This window comes from Astatotilapia calliptera, chromosome 13, assembly GCF_900246225.1.
Source record: "Astatotilapia calliptera chromosome 13, fAstCal1.2, whole genome shotgun sequence".
NCBI classification, from domain to species: domain Eukaryota; kingdom Metazoa; phylum Chordata; class Actinopteri; order Cichliformes; family Cichlidae; genus Astatotilapia; species Astatotilapia calliptera.
The window spans coordinates 23,719,899-23,739,572 of record NC_039314.1 but is presented as its reverse complement, the minus strand read 5'-3'; the positions used below and the strand labels follow the sequence as shown (position 1 = coordinate 23,739,572).

At 39.2% G+C, this 19,674-nt stretch overlaps 1 protein-coding gene across 6 annotated transcripts; it reads left to right on the top strand.

Annotated features, from left to right (window-relative positions):
- Window positions 1–6,180: 6,180 nt before the first annotated feature.
- On the top strand, window positions 6,181–18,783 carry aftphb (aftiphilin b). Of its 6 annotated transcripts, none has more exons than XM_026189425.1 (11): window positions 6,181–6,527; window positions 7,794–8,057; window positions 8,214–9,277; window positions 9,470–9,636; window positions 10,144–10,270; window positions 10,396–10,452; window positions 10,667–10,789; window positions 10,898–10,958; window positions 16,497–16,583; window positions 17,121–17,244; window positions 17,343–18,783. In XM_026189425.1, exons 2-11 carry the CDS (start codon window positions 7,829–7,831, stop codon window positions 17,479–17,481), a joined length of 2,178 nt encoding a protein of 725 aa, XP_026045210.1. In that variant the 5' UTR covers window positions 6,181–6,527; window positions 7,794–7,828; the 3' UTR covers window positions 17,482–18,783. The 6 variants fall into 6 exon arrangements, with proteins under 6 accessions (XP_026045210.1, XP_026045209.1, XP_026045206.1 ...); XM_026189424.1 differs by having other exon boundaries at window positions 6,182–6,527; window positions 7,794–8,099; XM_026189421.1 differs by adding an exon at window positions 6,651–6,708 and having other exon boundaries at window positions 6,182–6,527; window positions 7,794–9,277.
- The last annotated feature ends 891 nt before the right edge of the window (window positions 18,784–19,674 follow it).

Below are 19,674 nucleotides of genomic sequence, written 5' to 3'. Positions count from 1 at the left end.
TTCGATCCAGTGAAAGGAACTCTTAATGCTTCAGCATACCAAATCATTTTGGACAATTTCATGATAATAATAATAATAATAATGGATTGGATTTATATAGCGCTTTTCAAGGCACCCAAAGCCCTTTACAATGCCACTATTCATTCACTCTCGCATTCATACACTGGTGGAGGCAAGCTACGGTTGTAGCCACAGCTGCCCTGCGGCAGACTGACAGAAGCGAGGCTGCCATTTCGCGCCATCGGCCCCTCTGGCCAGCACCAGATCCCAACTTTGTGGGAACAGTTGGGTGAAGACCCCTTCCTGTTTCAATATGACTGCGTACCAGTCATGGATGAGCAAGTTTGGTGTGGAAAAATCTGACCGGCCGGCACGGAGTCCTGACCTCAATCTGACCGAATGCTTTTGGGATGAATCAGAGTGGAGACTGTGAGGCAGGCCTTATCATCCAACATCAGTGTCTGACCTCACAAATTCTGATACACTTGTAAACTTTGTAGAAAGCCTTCCCATAAGAGTTGAAGCTGTTATAGCTACAGTTCATATATGTGTGAAGTGAATACGTGGTCATCTTGGCCACGTCTACATGTCAAGATGCATCCACTGCAGTTTCACTTCATATTTCTCACATCGTATATTTTAAATTTCCACTAGGATATGTATGTTCATAATGGAATTCTCCCAATGAGTCAGAAATGCAAGGACAAAAACAGACAATCAACAGATAATTTGGTATATTTCTATTCCTGATCCCTGATAAAAAAAAAAAAAAAAAAGAGGTTCTTTCATGTTTAAGAGAAGCACCTGAATTCTCAGAAGAAATGATTCTTCCTCTTTCATCTTTCAGCTCACAGCCGGAGAAGAGTCCCAACTCAGAGGCTCAGCAGAGGCAAGATCAATTATTTCTGCACATGAAAGAGGGAGAAGAGGAGCTCACATTAATGCTGGGTCCTTTCCCTCCAGCACAAAATCTTTATACTGAAACAGAAGGACTTACCATCTGTCAGGCCCCTTCATCAGACTGCTCTGCTTCTGCACATGTAAATAAAGAATAAGAAGATGAAGGCATGCCATGGAGCCTCCAGTCAGGTCGCTGCTGTCTCTGAAGAGTACTTGGCAGCATGTGCAACATCCATGAAAAATATCTAATCATTTACAATCTCACACTGAGATAAACTTCTGCTGTGTTTGCTGTGCTTGTTTTAAAGAGGATGTTGACCTCATAATACATGCAAACATGACAAATCATTCAGGCAGACATAACAAGTGTTTGATCCGAGTGTGCCCCTGTGTGTTCATCAAAGAGTCCATACAGGAGAGAAACTGCACTGTTGCCTCACTTGATGCAGAACAGCAGCAATTCAAGATATTACCTGAGATATTGTAGAGATAAAAAAGTAAACAGCTCATTTACGGTCCACTGTGCAAAGGTCAAAGAGAGATCATGTCTTCAGCTCGGTGTGCCAGGGAGCCAAGAGTGCCTGCTTCTTCTGACAACCGACCTTATTGTGCTCAGTTTTTTAATTAATGCTAATGGAGAATATTTCTTCCTAGCTACTGCATGTTTTTCAGTTATGATAAAACAGCTCAACAGTTCAGATTATTTCCTTTGCGACTATCTACAGTGACCAGCAGAGGTTTAGCAGTCTTTCAGTCACTAAGTCCCCAGGGCTGAGGGCACAAATTAAAAAAGGTCTGGACCACCACCATGGTTCAGCGCCTCAGTAATGTATGGAGGGGAAAAGAGCTCCACCTAGAAAGAACCATTTGTGGTTGTTCACTCAGAATCTATTCCTGAAGCCTGCAGAGCTCAGCATTTTTCTGAATCCTGTTTTCTGCCTCACACATCCATCGCCTCCCTCCTTTTCTGCACCTTGCACATTTTTTAGCAGTTTTGCTCAGAGCTGAGGGTGAAGTTGCACTGTGATGATAACTGCCCCAAATTAGAGGAAGAGACAACAGTGTTTCTAGATTGCAGCACCCTTAGCTAGCAGACTTTGTGATATTCATATCACTGATGCACAACTGGTGCATTTTTTCCATTAATGATTAAAAACTTTTCACCCACTTTTCAGTGAAGCACTTTTGATGTAGTTGGATATTTTTAGGCTGCTTTGCAGAAGATGCAGCATTTTTAATATCCACCTGCACAGTTTTCAAGTCAGGTCACTCCAAAATATCCTGCTTGTGTTCCTTAAAGTAGATCATGGTGCTTTTTTTTTTTTAAATTTGCAAAATCATACACAACGTACTCAATTGAAAACTGATACAGTTTTGTGTTTCGTTTAAATCACAGATGCTACATTAGACATGGTTATTTTGTCTCTTAACCATTTAAAAAATTATGGGACATATTTTTCCAACAGAATTGAGAAGATGGCATTGTGAATTTTGATTCCTTTGCATGTAGCAGCTGTCTTTGGAGAAACTGTTAATTCACTTCACTGGATTGTGTTGATATGGTTTTAAGGAAATGCTTGAGACTTGAGATAAAAATGGATGCATATATTTAAGAGATGCTGTTCATGTTTTTAAGACCTAAAGTGCACTGGTTAAACTATTTTTTCATGTTACTTCATGACACAACTATGTCAAAAGGACATCTACTCATCCATCTATCCATATCTTGCTACTTATCTGGGTTTGGGTTGCAGGGACAGAAGGTCCAAGCAGAAACATAAAGACCTTACTCGCATCTCCTTCTTCCAGCTGTGTGTAAATGAAGTAGAAAATATAATTACCCAGAGGAGATGGAGAGATTCACCCACAGGTTACAGAGAAGCAGGTGGATCAAAACATCAGTCCATACATGGGAGCCTGTACTTTAAACAGTGTTGAAAGGAAAAATCTCAAATTACATCACTGACAACACGGCTGATGTATTGAAGTGATGCTTCTTTTTCTTCATTATAACACTGAAGCCTTTGTGAAGCTGAAACAGTAACCGGAGTGAGAAAAGTCTCGTTTGTGTAAAAATTTAAAAATGAACTCTTTACAAAAGCTCAAACAAGTTATTTCATTACATGTGCCTTAGCATGTCTGACACTCAGCACTGCATAACTGAACTGTATTGAAAGTGAACATTCCCACAAGATTTAACATGTTTTGCATAAAATACAAGCTGCATCAGAAAAACAATGCAATTTTAAATGTATCCAGTTTAAATTTCAATAATTTTCCGCTTCATTGCCAGGACATAAAATATCCCAAATGACCTCACCTAATGACATTACTCACCCACTCCATCCTCCCCTCTTTTTTCTCTCAATTACCTCCTATAAGGTCTGTGTGTAAGGAAAATAAGTAATACTGTCGCAGTGAAGTTGTAATATGCACTCATGCCAGTAGCAGTTTATGAAGAAATAAAATTAATACTGATTAGAACTGAGTTCAGCTTAGTAGTTTGAGCCTCCACACCAGTCTCAGTTTTTCATGTGACCCACTGGGAAAATGAATAGTCCACCCTGGTATGGTTTGCAGACAGTGAATATTTGTTATTAATCTCGTACACCGTATAAATGCCTCACATTTTAATCAGGCTTCTTGTAGAAACAAGATGCTGCTGCGTCTCTGCTCACATTGAGAGGCAGAGGTTGAGGTTGTGTGTGAGAAATATATTACTGTGAATTACTAGGCTAACAATTACACCAAACTGCATTGCCTCTGTGCTGACCGATGGTGCTCAGTGGCTTTTGCTCCTTGCTTTTAAATCAGATGTCACTCTCAAGATAAACACAAGCTACAGCAGCAAGCAGTCTTAGCTGAGGAAACAAAGATACATTTCCTCATTTAATATAAAATATTGTGGTGATGTTATGTTATATTAGGCAGGCAGCTGCCCAAATTACACTGTGACAATCAAAAGTATATCTATTTTGAACGCCTCAGCTGGAAAAAATTCAAAATGGTTTATAAAGTTGGCCACAGGTCTGTATGTAAATGGGAGTTAAAACATTACTTCATATTTGGATATGTATGATGTTAGTGTTTCTAAAATACTTAAAAATGTCTTTATTAATAAAGTAAACTAAAAATAGACATTATTAAATTTTATACTTTTAACTACTGACTTGAACATAATATGAAATAATGTGTTTCCACTGTGGGAATGATGGATCAAATGACAAATAACTTCCAGATTAGTAAAGTTATATTTTTATTTTTTCTAGTTTTCCATTTCTATTTAGATGATTTATATTCATATTTAAAATGAACAGGATCATAAAAAAAACCACTGCAAGTGTAACAAAAATATGTTGAAATCAAATGGTATGTTATGTGAAATCAATATGAAACAATGACACATGCATTTTATCCAATTTTTTTATTTTATTTAATTTTTCCCAATTGTCCAAATTAGTCTTTGATTGACTTATCAGCGGTTGGTTTTAAAAAAGAAAAAGCCCCAAAAATCCCCTATGAGCAAGCACTTGGCGACGGTGGGGAGGAAAAACTCCCTTTTAACGGGGAGAAACCTCCGACAGAACCAGGCTCAGGAAGGGGTGGCCATCTGTCGCTGCCGAGTGGGCTTAAAATGTTCACTGTCCATCTTCCTTCTGACAGGAACTTCCTACAGACCAGGTATGAATGATGCCTGACTGGACATACAAAACTCACAAGTTCCTGGCTCTCACGGCTCCTCTGAAGAGGGTTAGTCCAAGAAGGAGGGGCATCGCGAGGGGCGTCGAGGGACGGGGGACTGTGCCTCACTGCCCTCGCCCTCTCCAAGAAAGCCGTCTTCAACCGAGTCGAGAGAGCCGGGAACTTGTGAGGTGTGCATGTCCTGGTGAGCCTCCACCTGTTGTAGGTGGGTGCAGCCTCGACTGTACAGAGACAGACCAGACCAGCTGCACCACACAGACACTTCAAACCTCATCTGAGGACAAAAAACACACACATACATACATACATCTTACTTTTAAAAAAATTAATAAAGTTAGGGTTCCTTTAACTTTTTTGAACCTTTTAAACATCTACCTTTCAAAGAGTTTTTTTGCATGTCCACTTGCCTCAGAATTTGAAATTGTTATTAAATTTGTAAGGTGTCCTTGAGTGTTTTCAAAGGTACCTATAAAAATCTGTATTAGTGATGAATGTTTGCATTTTTTCAAAATACACATCTTTTATGAATGATGTGTACAGATACACCCTTAGTTAGGGGGAAAATGATGTGAAAATCATCAGTGGAACCGCTGTGTAATAATATTCAGATCATACACAGATCAGATGTAACATTACTGCAGTTACATGTGTTAGCACATGCTGCACCCAACAATGGGAGGCAGAGGCAAGTTAAATAAACAAGAGCTAAGCCTTTAATGCAAAAGCCTTTAATCCAAAAAGAACTAATGTTACACTAAGTCCAGTAGGCAAAACAAATAGAAACTCCCACTCAAAAACAAGCGAGAAGGAACTCAGGGAAGAAGAGGTGGGGAAACAGATGAGCTTACTTGGGGAGAAGCAAGACACTTCCACACATGACAGATTGAAGAGAGTTGGAATCAAATAGAGGTAATACTCACGATGGCAGACTAACTGCAAAGAGGAAAAGAAATACTGAAACATGAAGGCAAAGGGAGGGGGAAATGGAGAAACGAGATAAACAGGAAGGCACAACAAAACAAACAGGAAGAAAAGACCGTAACAACATCCAACTAAAAATCTCAAACCAATCACTTAAAGAAAATCCTGAAACTATGTGGCCTGTAAAGCCTGACACTTTCTTTTATTCTGCCATACAAACAGCTATGCTGAAGCAGAAAAAGTCAGCCCAGTCTTCACACAGTTCGACCCAGTTTTATTTTTTATTTTCTGATATTTTATGTGTTTGCTTTGAATGTTTGCACAGTAAAAAAGAATAATTATAGACAGTGATAAAGCACACATTTCCATAAATGATCTAAGCCTTTGTACTGTAGGATATGAGATAAGGGCAACTCCTATGGACAGATAACCTGATACAGGTGAAAAAACATGATAAACACCAGGAAGAATATATTTCCCACAGTTGCAAACCTGAGGATGCTAACTTAGATCCATGAAACATAGTTTGTTCATTCGTTTGTTTACAGTGACAGTAACAAAGTGGAGGTTAAAAAAAGGCAATTTAGGAATAAATTTCCTCCAGTAGGAGGCGATATTCTTCAACGAAGATCGTCTATTTGAAGAGGCATCCCTTTCCCCATCTGTGACGCTGACCTTGAGTTACTCCCTTCACTGTGGATGGAGCAGAGTGTGACATCTTAGTACTTTTAGCATCCCAGGTGACGCCTACGGAGACCGCGAGAGGATGGAGAAGGGCTGCACCGTTGACAGACAGGCGAAGTGAACGAGAGGTGATAAATAAAGAGCTGGGATTGCTCGTTAAACGGCCTGTCACTGTCTGGCTGATTCTGACGGACAGCTAGCATCAGACAGCGGCTACATGAGCTAGCCGCTGGCCATGTCAGCTAATCAGCTTCTGTGTCGGTAACAGGACAGCGGAATGCCGTTTGGGAACTACCTTATTTTAACCCCATTATTTATTGGTGAGTAAGCTCTCTTTGCATCAGTGCTACCTAATTAGCGAGTTTCGTGAACAGTTTGCGTTTACATGACTCTACATTCAGCTGTTCACGTCATGCCACGATGACACCTGTCTGTCTGTCCAGGATGAAGAGGCTGGAGAAAATGGCAGGACGGCGGTGCTTGTTTTCGCCCACAAAAGGCGTGCGTTAACTTGTTCAATACAGAAACACGCAGAGTTCACATGATCACATTTGTTAAATAGAATGAACCAGAATAGACTCCAGTTCATTTGTTTTTTGCGTTAAGAGCTTATCTGTGACCCTGTAGGGCTAAGACTTCGGGTTTGTGCTGTTCATCTAAGTAGCACAAAGCTGCGGATATTGTTTCCCGTATCGGCTTACTGTCCGGGGCAGCGCTGGCCTCTCTTGCGTCTTAGGATCAGAACCAGGTGGAGAGTCATGCAGGTGGTTTTATAGATCAAATGAAAGAAGGTGATATTTGAAATGAGGAAATCAGATTGCTCATTGTGTACATTATGTGCAAGTTCCTCATTATTTAACTCTGCAGAATGCCAGCAGTCCCATGTACACAAGTGTGGAAATCAACGATCACAGGGCTGTGCCAAATTTATTTCAGTTGGTCTTTTGTTCCACCTGCCTGCTATTTTGATCTCAGGTGAGCCAGGCTAATAAAATAAAAATAAAACTTTTTTTTAAAAGGTAAAAAAAATATTCATATTTAAAGGGGACGTGGCCTGCTTATTTCCAGCACATTTTTATTATTGGAATATTTAATCAGTGAGAGACACTACAGTATTACAAAGAAAAGCCCAACAATCGGAAAACCCCCTATGAGCAAGTACTTGGTGACTGTGGGAATGAAAAAGTCCCTCTTAACAGGAAAAAACCTCTGGTAGAAAAAGGCACAGGGAGGAAGAGCGATCTGCCGTGACCAGCAAAGGAAGAGAGCAGAGATGGGAGAAAAGAGAGTACGGTAGAAGGAGCCAGAGTTTAATAACTACTAGTGATTGAATGCAGTAAAGAGTGAAAAGAAATGATTACGGAAGAAATGCTCAGTGCATCATGGAAAGCCCCCCCCCCCCCCCCCCCCCCCCCCCAACAAGGGTTCAGGGTCATTTGATCCAGACGAAAATATAAGCTTTATCCAAAAAGAACCTTTAAGTATAAATTATTAAGCAAATAACTTTAACACTGAAATTATTCCCAGAAGCTGTTGTTTTGTTTTTTTATCCTTCTTTTCTGATTGTGTGCACTTTCTTCTACCAGGTGCATGAGTCCTTTGGGTCCTGCAAGGAGAACCCATGGAACCCAACATCATACCCTTGCACTCCTCTTCCTTGCCTCTGATGGATGATGATGGTGATGGGGAGGTGGCATCAGAGGAGGATGAGTTTAAGGACTTTTCTGTCGGGATGTCCTGCTCCTCTCTTAATTTTGCTGATGCAACTGAGTCACCTTCTAGTTTCAGACCTCCTTCTCCAACCTCAGAACCAGCCACCCATCAACCCAGTTGCAGCTCTAATTGCGCAGGTGAACAATCCCAGCCTACATCCGAAGTGAAGCTGGAGTCTGGTAAGGCTCAGATGGATGTAGGACAGGAGGATTATAATGCTGAACCTTCTTTGCACCTCACAAATGGATTTGCTGAAAGTGAACATAACTCTGGGGCCCATACTTTTTCTGTAGGTGGTCGGTCTCCTGTGGAGGAAACGGAGTTTGCTGATTTCACTGTGTTTACAAAGCAGACGGGACACCCCTGGTGTTGTGGCTTCTCTCCACTGGCTAACACAGAGCAGGAGGATGCGAGAGTAAAAGGGACAAACAGCACCTTTAGTGAACAAATACATGAATCAGGAGAGGATTTTATTATGGAATCTGAGCCCAGATATCACTGTGCACACAAAGAAAAACAAAACATCTGCACTGAGATCAGGGAGAAAAGAGATGCAGCACTTGTGCAACCATCTCAGGTCCATCATCAGCCTCAGGAAGCTACAGGAAATTGGAGTTTTCCTTCTGAAGAGGAGGAGCTAGATAAGCCTTGGGATAGTCAGAGGGAAAGGAGGAATAGCTTTAATTCTCTTCAAACCTCTGAGGTACAGGACGATGGAGATGCAGAAGAAATCTTTCAAACATGTAGTATGCATGAGCCTATGTCAGAGGACTTGGCATCCTTCAGTGATGATTTGTCATTTGAGGTTGCTTCTGCAGATTTGGAACCAAATGTTTCATCCCTTGCTTCTCAAGATGATCAAACTGACTGGGACCAGTTTGATGAAGATGAAGACCTGGGAAACTGCAGACATTCTGACTCTTTTGGAAACAGTAATGTGACAAACCTCAACCAGACTGAGTCAGACAGGGACATTCATCACTACGAATATCCGACTCAGGAAAATTCTGCTACCTCCAAACAGTCACAATCTGGAACAAATTTGCAAGACAGATTTGCTGACTTTACTGACAGCAGTTTTGAGCATCACAGACCTCAAGAAGATCTTCAAACAGCTGATGCAGGGGTGCAGATTCTGGGAAATCTCCCACTGAGTGACAGCTTTGCAGATTTCTGCTCGGCGCCCACGCAGGAGGATGAAGAGGGGTCGTGGGTGGAATTCAATGACCAGAGTGCAGAGGATGGAAGAAGTTGGAGACAGTTCAGAGCACCAGTCAGCAGCCTGCAGACTGATGTAGACGATGAGGAAAAGAATAAGCAGGACAGAGTGGAAGGAACAAGAAGAAACAGCTCTCAGGTAGAAGTTAATTTTATTTAAAAACCTAAACTTCTGCTTACATTATCGGTTGTCTGTTTTTATTATTAAATGTTACCAATTTTTAAAAAGAATTTAAGCTATTTAAAGGCATATTAATGTTTTAAAAAGATAAATAGATATTTCTGAAATTCTAGTTTAAAAATGAACCATCTTATATTCCTATCTGACCAGGATTCACTGCCCTGTCGTGTCCAGGAAATCCTTCAAGCCAGTTTCCCAAAGGTAGTGGTTCCAGCTGTGGAAGATGAGAAGGAGCTGGTTGGCCTCAGTGCTTTGCTTCAAGCTGAGCATCTCTCTGAGAGTGGGGAGGAGGTACCAGTCCCCAGCAGTGCTCAGCGGTGAGGAGAAACTCCTGAATTATGGCTTAACCAATCTGGAAAGCCATCAGCTAGTCTGTCAACTTCCCCTCAGGCTTAGGATTGGTTAATTTTCTGTGATTTCTTGTTTTTTTTTTTATGTGCACATAAACCACTACATTGGACACTGATGTGTCACTCCATACCCTGCCACCCACTCCAAAGGTGATGTTTGTGGACATGTCAAAAACTATTTGAAAAATAGTTTAAAAATAAAGTTCAAAAATCTTTTTTGCCTAAAGATGAATAAAAATATTTAAGAAAAAAATCCTGATTGAGGTTGTCATAATTCATGCATGAATGGGTTAATAGAAATCTGGTCTGAAGATGTACCCTATACGATTAGTTTGCACTAATCACATTAGTGCATAAATTTTTCAATTTGTAGTGGTATCCTTAACATTTTAGAATTTCATTCCTTGATATAGCAGATAAAGTAATAACTTCTCAAAATCTTAGCTGCTTTTAAATTTTCTTCTGACCTTCCAGGATTCAGCAGGAGATATTGAGGCCACATCAGGATGTCCACAATGCAGTTGGGCTCCAGTTTCAATGGGGGGGCTCCCATACTAACAGGACTCTGCTCAGTTGTCTTGGCGTGGACACAAGAAACGTTGTGAGTTAGGCATCAGTAGCATTTTCCATTACATGGCTTAAACTGCTGCTAAAATGGACCAAAAATTCTCTTGGTATCTTCCAATGCTATAGTGTTCCTAACACTTGCTCATTCCCAATTCCAAGGTGTTCACTGGGAGAAATAAGCAGTCTGTGACTGTGCCTGCTTTTGCATCCAGTCTGGTGAGTCTTGCTGCAGTAAATGTGAATAAACTTCACTGGTGTGTGTGGTAGGAGATCAGACAAACTGTGTCTTGTCTGATTGTCTGTGAATTGAGGACAGATTCAGTAGTACTAAAGCATACTGGGCTTTGTCGCTTCCCTGTGGGACCGGTTGCTCTTTATGTATCTTTATTCAGTGTTTCCCAGCTGGAATATCAGTTTCTGTCACTTTCAGGGAATGCTTGAGCCAACCAAAGATGCCGTGCCAGCTGCCTGCTCTTCAGGAAGCACAGCTGTTACAGCACAAGCACCTCCAGGGCCCCGGGATATACCGGGCCCCTCAACACATTCAGCGCAGGTAAACTTGTCTGTTTGATTTGACTCATTAAACAAAATCACAAAGCATTACACTTGAATGGAATAACTTAAAATGCCACTAAAGAAGGTCAATTTTGTGTCGTGGCAGGAGGAGCTCCCTTCCAGCCAGCTGGACTGGAGCGGTCGTGGCCTTAGCAGCTCTCAGGACGGTACGTCCCCTCGCCGAGCCCCACATTTCTGGGGTCGGAAGTAGACTACCAGTCATGGCTTCTATTATCAAACCAAACCTTTTGTTAAGATTTAACTCTGGGCTTCTCACTATCTTCACAGCATGTGCTTTTTCTCTTTGAATTTACTGTGTTTCCCCTTAAGGCACTTTGCAGTAATACGGGATCACAACATGTCATCAAAATATAATATTTTCCTTTAATAATAATTTCCTCTCAAGAATAACAATCATCCAGTATTTTGAAATCATGACCAAAAACAGGGGAAACACTGTGCTGATCTCCCTTTTTGCTCTTTTTCTTCACCTGTTGTATTTACCTGTTGTCCTGTTGAGGAAAAAAATGATCTCAGTCTAATTTATTTATGGAAAATTTCTAATGAACTCACACCTGATGTGTAAGAAGCCTATTGAAGACATGATGTGCATACTAACCTGTTTCATTTCTGTTTTGTGGTTTACTCACTGAGCATGAAAATAACGTGCACTCTGAATAATCAACAGATTTGTTCTTCTAAAGGATCTTTTTTTTTTTTTTTTTTTTTTTTTTTTTTGGTCTCTTTTAATTTTTGGCTATTGTGGGGGTCAAACTCCCAGGTCCTTAGTACTAATATCGTCAACCTGTTGCCAGAATTACTGTAAGTCAGCCATTAGACATTTCTAGTAAAGACAAATTAAAAAAGAATAATCTATACCAGTATACTTATTTATTTATTTTTTTGCTCAGGAATGTTTTATCAAGTCAATGAGAATCATAACTTATTGTACTGTTCAGTTTTATGTTTTTGCAGTTTTCAAATGAACGTTTGTATTCATCCTAAATTCCAAAAATCGTGAGTTATAAATTAAAAATTATTAAATATTCTCTTTGATCAAAAAGTATGATTTTAAAAAAAAAAGGTTCCAAGAGTCCACAGAAAAACGCAAATTAGATTAAAATATGGCCAATCTCCCCTTCAGTGTAATCTCCCTGTGCACATCTGGATCACTTCAAGCATGACTGCCTAATTTCATAATGAACATCAAACTTTTTGAAAGCAAAGATTAAGGAGATGATCTTGAAGGGGACTTCAGCCAAGTATTGCTGGGGTGCAGTTTTTTGGGTTTTTTTTGTTGTTGTATTTTTTTGTTTGTTTGTTTTTAGTTCTTTGTTTTTTTGTTAATTTGAATTTGTCAATTGAATTGCAGAACTTTTTGATGAGACCACAAACAAAAAAACAAAAGGGCAGGTAGGAAAATCCCATCTGGTTCTTTCATAACTTAATGCGACATGGATTCAAACCAACACACTAAAAAAGATATAGCTCTGTCATTGCTGTAAAACAGCAGTATACACAAACTTTGCCACGCAAATCATTTTGCTGCTGCAAATGTTTAAGAGGGTAAAGGTAAAATAAAATGTGCTAAATAATTCTAACAAAGAGTTTGTTTTCCATGTATGACATGCAGCGTGGCTGAAAGCATAGCTTACTAACCTAAAAATGTGAATTGTGACTACTAACTAAAATATAAAATCCATTTCTAATTTGTAGCATGAAACATAGCATCTTTTTTGATGGTGTTTATTGATATATACATGTATATAACTAAGGATGGCACTGAGCAGCTACTACATCCATTTCCTGGACTTGAGCAGTAATGTTCTTGCTCAAATCTGGATGATTTCAGTCTGCAGGTCCTCAGGCAACTGTACGAAAAGAGATTTTACGTCTCCCGATCATCTGAGTTCAGTTTTGTTTGTTTTCATTTATTTGTAATTTTTTATTTTATTTTATTTTTAGATCGGCAACACATAGAAGACTAAACATAGGGCAGAACAAAGATTAAAGTTGTAATAATGAAGCTTGCACAGCAGAGGGCAGTGTGCAGGGTGTAAGTGGTGCTGAGTGCAGAAAGAAAGTCAAAACACATTACTAGTTTGCAAGAACAAATCTATTAATACAAGAAGATGCAGGATGCAATCTTATTATTGTACATCATTTTATGTAACTGTGTGTCGTCTGTTCTGTAATTTATTATTTATTTATTTCTGTTAGATATGAAGCCAATTTTGGGATAAATTTAATTTGTGGGATTACTGTCCTAATAGAAAGCAGGCTTTCATAATTAAAATTGCAAAGGAGGAGTCACAGTTAAAGCTTGCAGGTGTGATTTTTATGTCGTCAGTTAATACTTAATTCTTTGTTTTTCTTTTAGTTTTTTTGCACTTGATTCTAGATCTGATCGTTCTGTGTGGCAGTGTTTGATTCCAATTTGCTTTATTTTGAGAAAACGGGTTTTGAGTGCTTTTCAGTGTTTCATTATCAATCAAACATGTTTCTGCACTATTCCTGTAAACACACACTTTTTTTTTCTTTTCTTTTTTTAAAATAATGAGTTGTGCCTTTTGCTAAGCATTTTCTAATGAGTGCTTTTTTTTCTCCCAAATAGTGAAATAATGTTTGGACCTACAGTGACAAAAAACTTTTTTTCCTCTTAATTTATTCAGATTTACTGCTCAAATTGAGAATTAATGCACTGCTATCAGAGTAGAGGGAAATAGTTGTAAATACTGAAATAAATCGGTTGATCCTTTCTGCTTGGTTTGTCTTCTCTTCTCTTCATGTTTTCACTCTTTTATCACTTTGTGACAAAACCACTCTTCTCAGTGGTTGACTAGAGTTACATTACTCAAAGCTTAACCATTTGCATGGCTTTTCTATTTATTTATTGATTTTTTTTTTTTTTTTTTTTTTTTTTTGCAAGACAAATGTAAAAGTCCAAAAAGCAGAGACTTTTTTTAACCTCCATCTAATTTACATTTTGTCATTTTTGTGTTCCAAACTGTCAGATATTCAAACAAGATTTTACATAAAAACATTCAGTTAGCACTAAATGATTGTGTTGAGCCTTTTGAGGAATGATTCTGTAATTCTGTAATGTGATTCAGAGACGCGATTACTTTATAAGTAATAAGAAATCGCGTCTCTGAATTTAATAGCCAATTGTGCCACCTTTAGAACACGTACAACCAAATGCTTTGTGCTTTGGTGCAGCCACATTTAGGGGGCTGGTTTTGAGGCCTAATGGTTCTTTTCAGATCTTCCCACAGCATCTCAGTGGGGTTCAAGTCCAACCTCAAACTAGCTCACACTAAAATGGAATTTTATTCAATTCATGAGCCATTTAGAAGTGAACTTCTTGGAAGTGTTTTGTTTACTGTTATGTTTAGATCATTGTCTCACCAGGGTTGCCCTTGCACTCGAAACTGAGTTCTGGGATTTTTGGCAAGAGCCCCCAGACATGCTAGCGTAATCATCGATCTGGTTTCAAGCCCAGATAAATGGGAGGGGTGCGTTAGGAGAATCCAAGCTGTTACACCCCGGCCTAGGCAACCGGGGTGCAACGTAGAAAAACAGAAATAAGGAAAATAAAACCACGAAGGCTCTCCACCAAAATCCCAAAATGAAAATATCCCATAACAAAAGCATTGACAAACCCATTGACAACTATTTATAACAAACTATTTATTTACAACACGGGGGGGGGGGGAGATCGCGACCATGACATCCTGAAACACAAGGCTTAAATACATAGAAGGAGCAATCAGGGAATGGACCACAGGAGGGAAACACAGCTGGGGCAAATTAGACCTGACGAGACAAGGAAAAGTAAACTGAACACACTAAGATAACACAGACTTTCAAAGTAAAACAGGAAATACATGACAGTCACGCAAAAAACAAAACACTGACAACACCGAAACGTAACAAAGCAGATCCACCTGTTGTGGTGACCCTTCAGGAGCAGCCGCAACTACTTTTTGCTCTACAAGATTTTTGGTCAATATCAAGTTTCTCTCTGCCAACTGGCACCAACAGCATTCACAACACTAACACTTCCACGCTTGACTCTTTGTAAAGCATCCAATTTGTTGAATTCTGAGTCTGGTTTATACCAGGTGTGACACTTTTTCTCTTACAAAAAGTTCATCCTAATCATTCTTTAAAACATTGACCCAAAATGTCTGAGTCCAGTAGAGTATGTCTTAGCAGAGTCTGTATAAGCCTTCGTTTTCTTCAAAAGATGCTATAACGTCTACACTCTTCCATGGGTCTCATTTTTGCCCACTGTGCACAGTTTCTTACATCTTTCTCTTTAGATGTGTTTCTGCTGACTTCTATTTTTTTTTTTTTTATGACTTCCCGGATGAGCCGTCCTGGAAAGTCTTTATTTATTGATAATGTGTCGTTGTGGATCTGGAGGCCATGTGTCTGCAAGGGTTTACATGAACTGGCCTCAAAAATAGCTTTGTAACCCATCCCAGACTGATGTATTTATCACTTTCTTCTTAAGTTCTTCAGAATTTCTTTGGATTTAGGATTATTGTGTTGCTGAAAGGTCATTTAACTGACTCTGCGCTTCTGAAAATCTCTAAGTTATTTTTAGTTAGGACTGGTAGTAATCAGGTGTGGTTGTCTAGTCAGACTGTGTGTGTGTGTTTGTGTGTGTTTACACAAGGTTAGTTGGTATTAATTGACCTTTAAGACTACTTCAGTTGCACACAAAAATGGAAAAAAATCAGAACTTGGGGTCATTTTTTAACTACAAATGACAAGGTTTTATTTCATGACCTTATAAGGACAAATCCACCAGAGTCTGCAGGAGGAGGCAATCCTCATCAATTAGTACAAAAGACTACTAATTTGATTCGATTATTCTATTTCATCTTTAAGCTAGAACCTTTTAGCATTACCATTCACTAGTATTACACACAATAATCACATATAAAACTTAAAAGGGAAACGGACTAAAATAAACCCAACTTTAGCGGTGTGTTTCTGCTGACCTCTACTGTTTAACCTTCTTCATTGCAGTGAAGTGGCAGCCTCCTGGTTGTGACTGGTTTTGTCAGTACAGTTTTACTTTAACATTAACAGGCATTACAAATGACAACATGACTGAACAATAATGCCTCAATTTGAGTCTAAAGTCAAATTTTCACTGCTGGTTATATTTATTCTTCATCTGGTAACATGGCTCTAACATATAACTTAGTGTGCCCAAAAAAACCTCTGCTCTTTATTTACACAAAAAATATCATGGACACATTAAGTATAAAGTATAAAGTTAGAGGATTTCTTGTGGCACATGATTTGATGTGACTTATGGTAACTAAGCCCTTGTTACATTCCTGTTGTGACAAGTCACAGTATGTCTTCTGTGAAAAAGGTTTCACTACAGTACACAACACCACTGGGTGTTCTCAGTGAAACACACTTAAAGACTTCCACCACAGCAGGCTCCAAAACACTGATTTAAACTTAAACTAACATACCAATATACATATACTTGCCTTCCAAGTGTACACTCCAAGTCATGGAGAGTACATGTAGATAACTTCTAACAAACAAAACTGCTGACACCACATGCCATTGAGGTTCTTTTATTTACCTTAATGATTGTACCCATTTCCTTTGACTGTCCTGATAAAAAGACAAAGCTTCAGACCTCTTCTTCTTTCTCCCTTATGCTAGCACAGACTGTTCTGCTCTCAGTCTGGATTACTTTGGTCCTGAGGATGAGAGCAGGTCCAGCAGTAGCACCCAAAGCCAGAGTCCCCCTCCAGGTAAATAACTACACCTTTCAATTGTGATACTTAGAGCAATACAGAAATGAGCCTAGATCAGGGGTGGACAAATACTTTTCTCAAGAGGCCACATTAGAAACTGGGACTGTTGTGGAAGGCCAGACCATTAAGCTGAACTCAATTCTGCTCAATATTAATCTTATGTATTTAATTCAATGTTATTTATATAATGCCAAATCACAACAACAGTCTTCTCAATGTTATAAGGTAAAGATCCTACAATAATACAGAGAAACCCCAACAATTAGACACCCTATCAGCAAGCACTTTACTGACAGTGGGAAGGAAAAACTTAATTTTAACAGGAAGAAACCTTCAGCAGAACCAGACACAAAGAGGGGCAGCCATCTGCCACGACTGGTTGGGAGTGGGCTCATCTCTTTATAAGCTTTTTAATGCATCCACCCACAACAATCCCAATTTCATTTGGGAACTTGGGAAAATTATTTGCCCACCCCTGCCTTCAATGCTGCTTGTGGTGTATGTCTTGTTATAACGAAACACTTTTGTGTAAAGGAATTGATCCAGAGCTGTATGAGTTGACCATCAGCAAGCTGGAAATCAACACTAACAGCAGCCACCTAGAGGACACTTTGAATCGCCTGATGTCCTCCGCAGAGAAGACGAGCATTTCAGTGAGGTCAGTGAATCTGATATATGATCTGTTTTTTGTTTTAAATTGAAATAATTCAAAGCCAGTTTAACTGTTACTGTTTGGTTGCGTGTGCTCTCTGACAGAAAATTCCTGCCGAGTGAAGAGCTGAGTGAAGAGGCTTCCAGGGTGATCGCTGTGCTTCCTAACTTGTCTTTCATGCAGGCCAAGGTCCTCATGTTCCCAAGCGTGCTCCTACCCAAAGCATGCACTTCTCCAAAATGACAACACATTATTTATATTTACAACAAACTGGATTGTGAAAATTTGAGATATTTTTGTTAAACACACACAGATAGAAGAGTTCAGAACATTTGATAACACAACTGATCATTTTAAACACATTGTGATATGGTTGCTTGTGTGCAGAGTTCTCTTTCCACTGTTTATTCCAGCTGTCTGCAAAACTCTTTTATACACTGCAAGTGAAACACTTCAGTGCATAAAAGAGGACAAAGGACATACCTGTGCATCCTCGATTGTAGCTTCTTGTAGCAAGACCTGCAGATGCATTTTAGGAACTGAGACAGGAGGAAGAACAGGGGACATGAGAAGGCATAAATTAGAGAAATGAGAAAACCCTTTAATCTTTCACTTGGCCTTGGCCTGCTTTCCCATGTATGTAGCTGATTCAACACGGGCTGTTTGAAGAGGTATAGAATAGGTATACTACTACATGTGAGGTCACATGAAATCATAGAGACTTATTGGGAAACGAGAGGTTGATTTTCCTGCTTTAGTAAAAATACTCCACCTGCTGGCTATCCTCTGCTTTTAGGGTGAAAGTTGTGAGTAAAAAAATATCCTCACATATGAGGATATTCAAATTTCAAAGCATACTAAACTGCAAACTGCAAACTGCACTGCGGAAGATCAGCAGCAACAGTACAGTGTGTGAAAGTATTATTCTCCTCAATGTGCAGTGTTGTGATTTAGTTTGGTTTAACGTCCCTTTTACCCAGATTTATTTAGTCTGTTACAGGAAACATGTCAGTCGAAATGGATATTTTTATATGTATGTTGTTATTTTTACCTAAAAACGACTCACGGTTATTTTAATGTAAGGCTATAACAGACAAATCATATAAAAGACAGAAAGAATGTGATTATGTAATGTGGCCTTTTTAAAGAAATATACATTTCAAACAATTTTTTTGTTTCTTTAATTTCAGCTTTAGCAAGGTCACTTTTGTCTTCACTTTTTCATTTTTCTTCCTCTATTACAAAGTTTTGCTTCATGCCAGTTACAGTATTCTGTTATGTCTGTTTTAGTATTAGGATGCCATACATGTGTTTCCATATTCAAGTCACGAAAGTATTTGAGATTTCTTTGATGATAATATTTTTTTTCCTGTTTCCTGCTCCTGGCTGATTTTTTGTTTTTATGTTTTATGATGTCCACAAACTAATAGGCTACATGTTCCTGACTATTTTAGAAAATATTTAGCATTATTGTTGTTCATTTGTTTGTTTCCAGTGATTTTATGTTACTGAGGTGCTTTGGAGTATAAAAACATTGTCCTGAAATACTGCCGTGACAAGCTTGTTGTCCACTTGCGCACATTCCTGTGAAACAAACAGCTGCTTCCTATAGTCATTTTACAATAAAACGAAGGGTTTATGTACAGTCATGACAGTCAAAGTAAGAACACCTTCTTTGAATCTGAAATGGGCCTGCCTGATCTCACAAGCAGCCTTCTGTCAAACAGGAAGTCACTAATCCCAGTGTAGGTAGGAGCAGGTGCATTCAGCCTGGAGAGACGTAGAGCTGGGATGATGGTGTTGAAAGCATAACTTTAGTGCAAGGGATCCAGGAGGGGGTCAATGATGGGTTTGAAATGTGACAACACAACATCCTCAAACATTTTCATTACTAATGAGGTCAAAGCAACAGGACTGTAGTCATCAAGGCGAATTTTAATTGTTTTTGGGAAACAGAAAAATGGTGGAGGCCTTAAAGCAGGCTGGCACATTTCTCCAGCGAGGTATTGAAGATATCAGCTGACGTACTCAGTACTTCGGAAGTCTGCACAAGCTGTTTTGCAAAGGTTCTGTCTAATGAAGAGTCTATTTACATCTCTTTCAGAAGCAGTTTATGAAAAATTAAGTACACCCCATAAATTAATAGTTTATGGAGCCTCCTTTAGCAACAACAACTTAAAGTAATCGTTTTCTGTATGACTTGTCTCTTGCAGAGGAATTTTACCCTACTCTCTGTTACAGTGTTGCTTCAGCCCATTGAGGTTCAGGTTATATTAAGGTCCTGTCCTGTTGTATGAACCAGTTTTGACCAAGCTTTATCTATGAGACAGATGGCCTTACATTTGATTCTTGAATAATTTGGTATGCAGAGGAGTTCATGGTCGAGTCAGTAACCGCAAGAAGCCCAGGGCCCGTGGCTGCAAAGCAAATCCAAAT

Excerpts from the sequence above, each read along its gene's own strand:
- aftphb (XM_026189420.1), top strand. The coding sequence starts at position 7,829 with ATGGAACCCAACATCATACCCTTGCACTCCTCTTCCTTGCCTCTGATG. Across the intron at positions 10,453-10,666 it reads CTGCTTTTGCATCCAGTCTG|GGAATGCTTGAGCCAACCAA; the intron begins GTGAGTCTTGCT and ends TGTCACTTTCAG. Across the intron at positions 17,245-17,342 it reads AAGACGAGCATTTCAGTGAG|AAAATTCCTGCCGAGTGAAG; the intron begins GTCAGTGAATCT and ends GCTCTCTGACAG.